Genomic DNA, 10,527 nt, shown 5'->3' on the forward strand with positions numbered 1-10,527 from the left:
GAAACTGGTGAGGGGTCTGGAAAGACAGGCTGAGGGAGCTGGGCTTGTTCAGCCTGGAGAAAAGAAAGCTGCGGGGTGACCTCACTGCAGCCTTTCAGTACCTAAAGGAGCCTACAAACAGGAGGGGAATCAACTCTTTGAAAGGGTAGATAAATGCAGGACAGGGGAAAATGGTTTTAAGTTGAAGGAGGGAAGTTGGATGCCATGGAGAAGTTCTTTACAGAAAGAGTGGTGAGGTGCTGGAACAGGCTGCCCAGAGAGATTGTGGATGCTTCATCCCTGGAGGTGTTCAGGGCCAGGTTGCATGGGGCCCTGGGCAGCCTGGTCTAGCATTAAATGGGGTGGTTGGTGGCACTGCCTGCGGCAGGGGGGTTGAAGCTTGGTGATCCTTGAGATCCCTACCAACTCAGGCCATTCTGTGTGATTCGTGTGAAGATTTGTGGCTGTTTTGGTCAGCTGTGATTGTGATGTGTGTCTCCAGGTACCAGCACGTTGAGTGCTGAGCTATTGGGCAAGCCTTTTGGATTTGAAGTTGCTTTCAAATGGTTTTGTTTAATTCTGCAGTAATGCTCATACTCTAGCTCTTTGCAGCGCTGGAAATGCAGCCTGTGTGGGCTAGAGGGAAACAAGACTGTGGGCTTTCTGAGCTCTCCCACTGAGCACCATCATAACAGGTTACTCACTGACACAGCTACTGAAACACAGGGGCAAGAAGAACAGGTTCCTGCAGTGCCTCCATTGAGTGTTTATTGTTTTTCATAGAAATCATAGAATCATTAAGGTTAAAAAGACCTATAAGATCATTTAGTCCAACCATCTACCTATTACCAATATTGCCTACTAAATCATGTCTGTAAGTATTACATCTGTCTTTTCTTTAAATGCCTCTCGGGCCGGTGACTCCACTACTTCCCTAGACAACCTGTTTCAATGCCTAGCCACTCTTTCTGAGAAGAAATTCTATCTAATATACAATCTGCACTTCTGCTGATGCAACTTGAGGCTGTTCTGGCTTGTCTTATTGCTTGTTACTTGGAAGACCCCCATCTTGCCACATTTGCAGCTCTTGGGGCTTTGAATTACTTCAGGTTTCTGCTGTTAAATATTCTTTGGGATGCTAGGTGTTGACAGCACATGTGGGATTTGTCCTGTAGATGGATTTTTGATGTCCATCTTTAGTTGCACAGATTGCAGAACTCTAGATTTTGCCCTTTGGTGATAAGTCCTTGGTTTGTCTGGGGTATATCTTTGCTGCCTTCTAGTAGCAAAGACCTTCTAGTGGAACTTACTGTGTGTGTCTGGGTTGCCTGCTGGACAGGACCTGCCCCATACCATCTGATGTACTGTGATGTCTTGGACACAGCAATTGGACCTCAGGACTGGAAGGCTTAATAGTGCCAAATCTAGCTGACAAGGGGACACTGATGAAGAATGTGTTCTGCCAAAGTGATCCAACTTTCTAGGTTTGGTTCCATTTTCTGAGTGTTCTTGCAGACCTATGGGAGGTGGTGGCCGTCTGGGACAGCAAGAGGTAGTCAGCAGTCAGATCCTCATGCAAAACTTGGAGGCTCTGAACATCAAGACAGAGGGAATAGAGGCACAGGAGGCATTTACGTTTTGTCATTATGCTGTTTTGCTTCTTGCTGTTTTGTCTCCTTGGTCCTGGCTCAAGCAGAGGTTCTGTGGGCTATCTGACACAACCTTTTTGTTTTCACCCCAGGAAGCCTTCAGTGATCTCGCCTTATTCTTCTATGACAAGCATGGTGGGGAAGTGATTGCAGTTTTGTGGAAACCTTTGAGCTTTCAGCCTCAGCCTTTTAAGGTAAGTTTTTGATTCTGCTAAAGGCACGTTGCCTTTATACCCTGAAAGCTTGAGTCGCTTTTTCCTGCAGTTACTGTGTAATTCTCATCAGTCCCAAAGCCATTTTAGAAATACAACAAATACTTCTGTCCATGCCTTAGGAAAAGTGAAAACAGGACAGGGATGTGGCCACAGCTTCCCCACAATCATCAACAGAGTCAAAGGGGAACAAATTTACGTTCTTGGACAAGCCCTAGCACTGTGATCACTGTGTCAAAACAGAGTGCACTGTCCCAGGTGCTCTTCTCTGGTCTCCTTCTGGGAGATGGGCAATGCATTGTTTGCTAAAAATGTTTGCTCTGTGTAGCAGGCTGACCCGTTCTCATGGTTGTGGATGTCTCTTAATAGAAATATCTGGCCTGCAAGATGTTAAGGCATCAAGTCCAGCTTTAAAGTGCTCAAGTCCTGTAAATCTACAGAGATGCATTCCATCCATGCTGTGTGGGTTGGTGATCTCTAGAGGGTAATTAAACTAGGTGTGAGACATGTTGAAGTGATTCATGGTGCTTTCTATGAAAGAAAGACACAAAGAAACTGAGTAGTGATTCACAGTATGGAGTTGGCAGCCCAGTTCTGCTGTTAGTCTCTGGATGATTTATCTCCCCTCTTCATGGCTAGGGGGCATTGGCCATTCAGCCTAGCTGGGGTTGTGAAACCTGGTTGTTCATGGTGGTGAAATAATAGGAGGAGATGCTGGCATCTGTGTTGAGTATAGCTTGGTTAGACCTGAGGTGTGTTTTTTCATTTTTTTTCTTCTTTTTCCTTATCCTAGTGGAGCTGGCAATCTCTTTGAAGTCAAGGTTTTGACCTCCAGCTACAGAGCAGAGCCCAGCCAGCTCCTAATCCTTGGTCACAGTCTGGTGCCTGACCTTTGCTGTTCTCTGTCCTGTTTACACAGGCTTCTCCATGTGCCTGTGTACTTTTTTCCCATCTTCATCATGCTCTGGCAGTTGTTTCTCTTCTTCCCTTGCAGTCTTTGTGCTGCAGCTCCAATGGCACTGAGCAGTGACGGTAGCAAGAAGTGGTATAGAGGTGTGGTGGGGGTTGTATGTAACAAGGCAGAAGAGCAATTTACATCAGTTGTTTTGGGCTTGTAAAGGTTGCAAAGCAGCTCTGAGCTGGTGTTGCCATTTGTATAATGTTTGTTTATGCCCTGCAGGTCTCCAATATGAAAGGACGAACAGTGATAACTCTGAACAATGAGCTGGTTTGTGTTCCCAACATAGAAGCAATTCTGGAGGACTTTGAGGTTTTGGGAGAAGGCCTGGTTAAAAGAGTGGAAGCTCATACAGAGAAATGGACTGTCTGAGGCCATTAAGAACCATGAGAAGGACTTGTCCTGAAGCAGATTTTGTTCACTCTGGAGCCATTTGATTTTATATGTCAGTCCCAGGAAATGCTTTTGGCTTTTCACATCCCAGAATTGTGTATCTGACTGTATTTAACTTAGTATGCCTTGTCCAGAAAAGTGATGGGACCTTTATTGTTTTTAAGAATGCAATTATCTTTTTATTTTGAAGAAAATATAAAGATGGAATAAGTTTTTTGAAAGTGTTTCTTTTCATAAGAGGAAACTGTGTTCATAACTGTGTTCGTAAGAATACATCAAGGCCTGAAAATTCTGGCTGTAGTGTGCAATAGGACGGCAGCTTCCTAGATCATAGCATCTTCTGTTGCGCAAATAGCTAGCAAATCTAAAGAAGCCAACACTAAAAACTAAGCAGGTTATTCCCTTCTACTCAGCTCTGATGACAGTCAACTGGTGTGCTGTGTCCAGTGCTTGGCACCCCAGTAAAAAGAGATGGAAATGCTGGGGTGGGTCCTGGGAAGGCTTCCAGCCACCCAGGTGGCTTCCAGTGAAGATAATAAAGGAGTTGAAATGTCAGTTATACAAGGAAGCTGTATGAACTGGGACTGTCCAGCCTGGACAAGAGAGCTCAGGGGTATCTTACCAATACGTATAAGTATCTGATGAAGGAGAAAAGCAGGTGGAGCCCTGAGGAGCAGGGGGTGTTGGACTGGATGATTATCAGAGGTGCCTTCCAAGCCCCTGGCTGAAATTATCACGTGGACTTCTTATGGGGAAAAATAAATAAGAGAGTGAACTAGTCCCATCTGCCTCTTTTGATTTAGGTAGCACGTGCGGTGAACAGAGAAGAGCGATCACATGTGTCAGTTCACGTGTATGAGTTAAATGTAGGGTAAAGGAAACTGACTTGGTGATAGCAGATATTGCTGAAACCAAAAATAGATCAAACTTGGGAAGCCAAGTGGGTGTTTATGTAGTCTGATAATTGTAGAGTTGTTGCTTGATAAAGAAGCATTTGGGTGGGATGCTAAATCTGTTTTTTCAAGACCTACCGCCCTTTCCAGCTACGAGAAGTGAGTCTGAAGCTTTGTGGGGAAGACTTGCAGGTGTTTTTTTTTTTTTCTTTTTTTTTGTTTTCCCAGGCTTTCTCTGAAGCGTTTCAAAGCAGGCTGTGTCGGGGATGGGATACAGGGCTGATATTGCATAGCTAGTGCCCATTGGCCCAGTGTTTGGTGGCATAGTGTGTCATATGGGACCTAGATACTTATGTGTAGCATCCAAAAAGCATTTTTCTCTCTTCCTTGTGCCAGCAGCTGAGAGAGGCTGTGGGTGAAAACCTTTCGTAGAATCACAGAATTGTAAGGTTGGAAATCTAGTCCAACTGTCTTCCCACTACCGTTGCTACCATAGTGCTACCACAAGCACTAAGCCATATCTCATAGCTCCTCATCCAGACACCTTTTGAACACTGCTACAGATGGCAACTCTACCAGCTCCACTGGCAGCCATTCCAGTGCCTCTGTACATCTAATACCTGCAAGATCTTTGTGAGAACATCTAAACTGAAAACACCCAAAGTACTTAGTGTACCAAGCACACATCAAATCTGAGAACAAAGTGGCACTTTCTGTTGCTACTGTGACCCCTGTAGTTAAGATACTGATGACAAATCCATTAGCAAACATAATCCAGGCAGTGACTTCAACAGGTTTCAGAAGCAGTGAATAACTAAACCTTCTTTATCTTGTTTTATCATCCTCTAGGTGTTTTATTGCCCAGTCTGCCTATAGCAATGGCTAATCTTCCTGAGTACTCAGATTATTTCTACTTTTTGTGCCTGTATGCCTTTGTTCCAAATGTATAGTTTGACACTGTGATCCTGTAAGTTTGCCAACAAAAGTTGGACAGCACTCAAGTTGTTGCACTGGTTGCGTGTGCTGAAGTTAGCTTCCCTGTGTGCTCTGTTATACTCTTGCTTTTCCACTTACTGTATGTTTTAGATGTGAATAGTCTGGAACTGGGGCACTCTCTTTGCTGAATCTGTTGATGCTTTTCCTTAAGGCCCAAAGGCATGTGGTGTAGACCATGTTAACATGCAGGGGAGCAGAGTTCCTTCAAACCTTCTGCCCCAACTGGAAATTTCTGCTTCCCTCCTTTCCTGGGGTGTCACAGAATGGGTGTGAGGAAGTGCTGCTGCTTGCTAGCTTATTTCCCTGCCATGAAGAGATGCTTTTAGCTTTTGCAGCTGGACCGTTCTGTAGTCCTCCCTATCCTGGCCTCCCCATCATAGCAGTTTGTGAGATATGTAAAATATATAACCTATAAAGGAAGCTCTGCAGCACCTCTTCCTTTCATATCCTAGTGTTGCCATGTCTGATGTTGTTTTAATACTCCATTCCCTTTTTGCTTTTAGAAAGATGTAAAATCTTTGACTGCATGGCCATATTCTGCCCTCTTTGTTGTTGGATAGAGCATGCTGTTTGCAGCGTGCAGCAAAGGGCTGGGAAAAGTCCAGACTAGCCTTCTATAAAAATAATGATGCCAAGTTAACTGGTGATGAGTGAACTCACTCGTAACCAATCCCTCATGCAAGTACCAGCGTGCTAGTATTTCACAAGCTTATGCCACAGCAGCCAGCTGTGAGCTGAGGTCAGGCCTGTGCAGATGGCTGCTGCTTTGAATGTCCATTTTGGTGGCTGACATGGGTATTTCAATAGAGGCATCAAAACGTTTAAGATAAGCAACACTGGTCACTGCTGGCCCAGCTGTCATTACTTGGATCCATCTTTGAGCAGAAACTACTGAAGTACATGCATTAACCCAAGTAGCTGTGTTTCTCATGTTGCCGGACCAGTGACTGATCTATGGGCTCCTGCCTCCTCTTTTAGAGGAAGAAGGAAGTCTTCAATGTCCCAAATCCTGCAGTATGCAAGTATTTAAAAGCCATTATCATGTTTGCATAATCAAACATTGCAAATGCTTTGGATCATGTCACCAGCCAGAGTTAGTCTTGTTGGCCAGTGATGGTGGACAGTGACAACCTGGAACACTGTCACGCTGGAGTGCTTAGACGATCATTGTGTGACAGTAAGGGGGTGATAGTGGCTTTGCTGAACAAACCATTGTTCTGTAAAAAACTCGTATAAGAGAAGTGGGAAGGGAAGAGAGGAATGTGCAAGCAAGGTTAAGATGAATCCCCTGCATTGTTGTTATGGCCTCCATGCCCTGATCTGGTTGGCACTCTTGCTTCAAGAGCTAGATTTTCATGAGAGGATTTCGATACCAAAACTTGCTGGGTGCAGAAGTGGTCTAGGAGCTATGGTGCACTGGATCAGCCTCAGCTTGGGAGATGATGCTGAGAAGCATGTCTTGGGGTAATGGGGTGAGTGAGAGGTTGTTTGCTTGCCAGGGTGGCAGTCTTTCTTGAGGTAGGCTCATTTACTTGACCAAACCAGCTCTGAAGTTTCTGGAAACTCAGATGTTTCCTAAAGGAGATAACCTGGAAGGAACCAGTGAAGCCAAAGGATCTTGAGGCCATGGCATCGTTTTCTGTGGTATTTTTAGGGACTGCAGTTGATGCTCTCTGATCTCTTAGGCAACACAAACATAAGAGAGGACAAGTGAGGCCTCCCAGACTCCTGTTGCCTGATTTACGGCTCTTGGTTTGTCCTGATAAATTGTTGTTGTGAAAGCTGGGGTAGGGCCTGGGTTACTCAGAGTGTGCCTGATGACAAACTGTTCTGGGTTTCCACTTCCAGTGAGTGGGCACTCAATTGCTTGCAAGTTTGTCTGTGTTTGCTTACTTGTGGTCCACTGACAAACAAGAGCTGCATACAGAGCTGCCCTTTGAGAGCCATGGGATGGTGCAAAAGGCGGGACTAGAAGGAGGGAAGTGCTGGAGCTTAAGTTGATGGCAGTGGGTTTTAAGATGTTGTCACTACTCTGGCACTGAGTGTGCAGGCATTGCTGCCATGTTAATTCTGAAAAATGATAGGAAACCTTAGAAGTTCTTCTCTGAGAGTCTTGTGCGTGGTGGCTGAGAACAAAAGGGGACATGCTTCTGAATGCCAGGCTAGGCTGTGATGAGGGGATGTTGGTACGTTTAGCGAGTGGATGAGGTCAGCTGAGAGAGATCTCAGTAGTGTCTGCTTTCTAGCAGACATTGCCAAAAGCTGATGTGTCTTACCTGGCCTCTATCTGAGCTTCAAGCTAAAAGGGTCAACTCATGTTTTGCCAAGTATATGCTACAAAAAAGCAGTTGCTGGGAGGCAACCGGTGTTGGTTTTGACGAGAGGATGAGGGGCAGAACCTTTCTGCTTGCAGCAAGCCCCTGTTTGACCAGTGTCCCTCATAGCTTTGAGCTGCTATCACAGGATTTTTCAAACAAAACTGGGGAAACAAGCTGACAAGATACAGCTGGAAGTGGGGTGTCTGATTGGAAAGATGATGAGATCATCCAAGCAGTTTGACTGCTTGGGTTTGTGGGTCTGCTGTACTGGTCAGCTCTTGCTGGTCTGGGCAGCTGAGATTTTTCTGAAAGTGGTGCGGGTCTCTATGGCTGACTGCAGGACGATGAGAAGCCTTGAAATAAAGGCACTTGCAAGGAACATTTTGCCAAAATCACTGGTTGTTCTTGAAACTACTTAGTCTAAGTTGCCATAGCTGGCTTGGGAAAGAGCGGTTGTCTGGTTTTGGGCATAAGAAATGAAACAGGAACAGGCCCAGGAGTGCAGCAACGTATAGCAGCTTGGGGCTGGCTTGTTTGATAACATTGCATTCTCAGGAATATATTCTGAACCTGAACCTTCTTTCCTGGCCCAGGTGGCTGCTTCCTGGGAGTGTTAATAGCCAAGTGGCTCTGGCATGTGGCAGTGGTTAGCAAGCCTATGTGGTTTTGCACGGTGCTGACTGCTACTGCTCTGTCAGTTCCCAGGCGCTGTATCAGCTGCTGAAGGGCTGTGGTAGATGGGGCCACCCCAGTTTTGAAGGTCCAGTGGATTTTACTCTAGGAATGGGGCCAGTCTGTGCACAGATGGCCACGAGGCTGGTTAGAATTTCATGAGCTTTATTGTGGATTGTGGATGAGGGATAGACAAGTGTTTCATCCAGAAGCTGGAGACATCTGGGCAGGGGCTGGCAAAGTAAAGGCAGTTTGGTAGTGGGGGAAGTGATGCTGCTCTCTGGCATCCTGTCTGTATGCTAGAGCAGGATGAAATTGAGTTTCTCAAAACCACTAGAAGCAAAATGAGCATGGTGGGGAGGTGTTGTGCATGGCTGGAGGTACTGCAGTGGGCTCTCACAGAAGAATAACTTGGGATGCTACTTGGCCTGCATCTCCCCTTTGCTCCACTCTTCCACTGAGCATTGTTCTGGGTCTCTTCCCTCCAGAGCACTGGTGACTCTGCTGTGGCAATGTTACAGAGCACAGCTGGAGGGACATCCTACAGCTTCTCTGTAGTGCCACCAGGCAACTGCATACCTGGTCCTGAGATAAGGGCACTGCACCAAACACAGGGGATGGAGCAGATCATGCTGGCTTCCTGCACCCAGTGGGATCAGGACTTGTAGAACTGGTGTGAAGGCCATCCTGCAGCACATGGCGAGCCAGCTCTTGTTACATCTTGTCGATGGGGATTAGCTTTCCTAAATGCTCAGCCAGGTGGAATAATGGGCAAATGAATCTCATGCTCTCTCCTGTGTCAACCTGGGGCTCCTGAAGGGATAACCTCCTCCATGTCTTGCAGCTGGTAGCACCGGACCTGGGCCTGGTCCCTTCTTTTCATGGACCTCTCTTTTCTCTGTGCCCTTCAGAATAGAACTGACGTGTCTCTTTCTTCCTCAGGATAAGCCTATGTCTCTTGTACTGAGGTAGGTATGCCTGCACCTTTCCCATCACCATCAGACATGGTAACTGGAGGGGCGTGAGAAAGGGGTGCCCCCTGGGAGGATTGTGGGGAGTCTTGGGGGAGAGATTAGGTGGCACTTCTCAGTTCTGCTGTGGTGAAAAGTCCTAGAATGACCCACTGTGGAGTAAACTTGTCACCCAGAGCAGGAGGAGCAGAATCACAGGATGGCTGCTGGTCTTGCCTATGCTGAGTCACACCAAGAAGACTTGCTGAGTCCTTTTTTCAACCGGTTTGTGACAAGCACCATAAAAATGTAGCATAGCAAGGGTCTAGCAGTGCTGGGACACACTTGTCTTTATCTTTCTATCTCAGCTGGTGCTGCGAGGCTTGGGGTGTGCCACATGGCAAGCACCAGGCAGTGGGGAAATGGTTCAAGCCACTTGTCCTCTCTAGAAAAGGATCTGAAGCTGGATGAGAGATTTGCAGTATGGGAAGAACAATGCAGAGTTTCACAAACAGCTCATTCCATGGCATGACAATATTTAACTCACTATCATTGCTGTTGCACACACACAGTGCCATTTGCAGCAGCCAAGAGGGCTTTGTTCCTGGGGTGCGGAACTGCTGGTGCTCAGGAACTCTCTAAGATAAACTATCAGCCAGCAACACACAGACCCTTCTGAGCAGCTGCTGACGTGGCTTTGTGCAAGTGGGGCACCCTAACACCTGCTTTGCTTGCCCCCAAATTGAGTTTACAATATACCGGTGCCAAATTACCAAGAAAACTTGAATTCGGGCCAGGCAAGCAGCCACACAGTGGCAGCTGCTTGGTGGACATAGATTAGCTGGGAGAGGAGCAGAGAGCTTGCAATTTCTGCTTTCCTCATACTACTTTCATTGTATCTTCTGTAGCATTTGCCCATCCCCAGTTAAACTCAGGCTCCACAAGGACAGGCTGAGTGTGCGTTACCCACAAAAGTCCTGAAGAGGAGAAACTTATGCCCAAGTTGTGCCCATTTTGCTCACACCTTGAACCCTCTGCAGATCAATGTCATCTCAGGTGGTGAAGCAGCTGGGCGGGCTGGAGGTCAGCACCTGCCTGTCCCCATCCTGTCGCGGTGAGTGTATCCTGGTCCTGGGGTGTGAGCAGGACCCCTGCGTCTTGTGGGTCCCACTGACACCAGTAGTCATGGTGACTTACTTCTGCATCCTGCTGCATCTTATGGGACAGCAGGGAGAGGCTGGGAAAGGCAGAATGGGAACCTTCTCTCTGGAGAGCACAACGGATGTGGGCTGCTCCAAGGGTAGTCTGGGGTTTTGTATTCTTGTGGTGCATGTGTGGCTGTAGTGTGACAAGTTCCTCTGGTCATCTTTACTTCATACAGGATTTCATCACAGAACGATTTCTCAGTGGACACATGAATACTACCTGTGTTCTATGTGCAGATTTGTTCTGACCCTAATGAAGTTAAGGTGTCAAAGGGATGTTGTTGAACGTCACACAAAGCATG

The 10,527-nt window shown here is 46.6% G+C and overlaps 1 protein-coding gene across 1 annotated transcript in view; it reads left to right on the forward strand.

Moving 5' to 3' along the window:
- The window catches only part of NOL6 (nucleolar protein 6), a gene marked incomplete at both ends in the record, with an annotated part of 34,022 nt that extends 30,852 nt beyond the window's left edge, over positions 1 to 3,170 (forward strand). Inside the window, 2 exons of the mRNA XM_079548331.1 lie at positions 1,721 to 1,822; positions 3,021 to 3,170. Coding sequence (XP_079404457.1) covers positions 1,721 to 1,822; positions 3,021 to 3,170 — 252 coding nt within the window. The remainder of the gene's footprint in view (positions 1 to 1,720; positions 1,823 to 3,020) is intronic.
- Positions 3,171 to 10,527: the final 7,357 nt, after the last annotated feature.

The sequence above is a fragment of the Tetrao urogallus genome (assembly GCF_951394365.1).
Source record: "Tetrao urogallus genome assembly, chromosome: Z".
NCBI classification, from domain to species: domain Eukaryota; kingdom Metazoa; phylum Chordata; class Aves; order Galliformes; family Phasianidae; genus Tetrao; species Tetrao urogallus.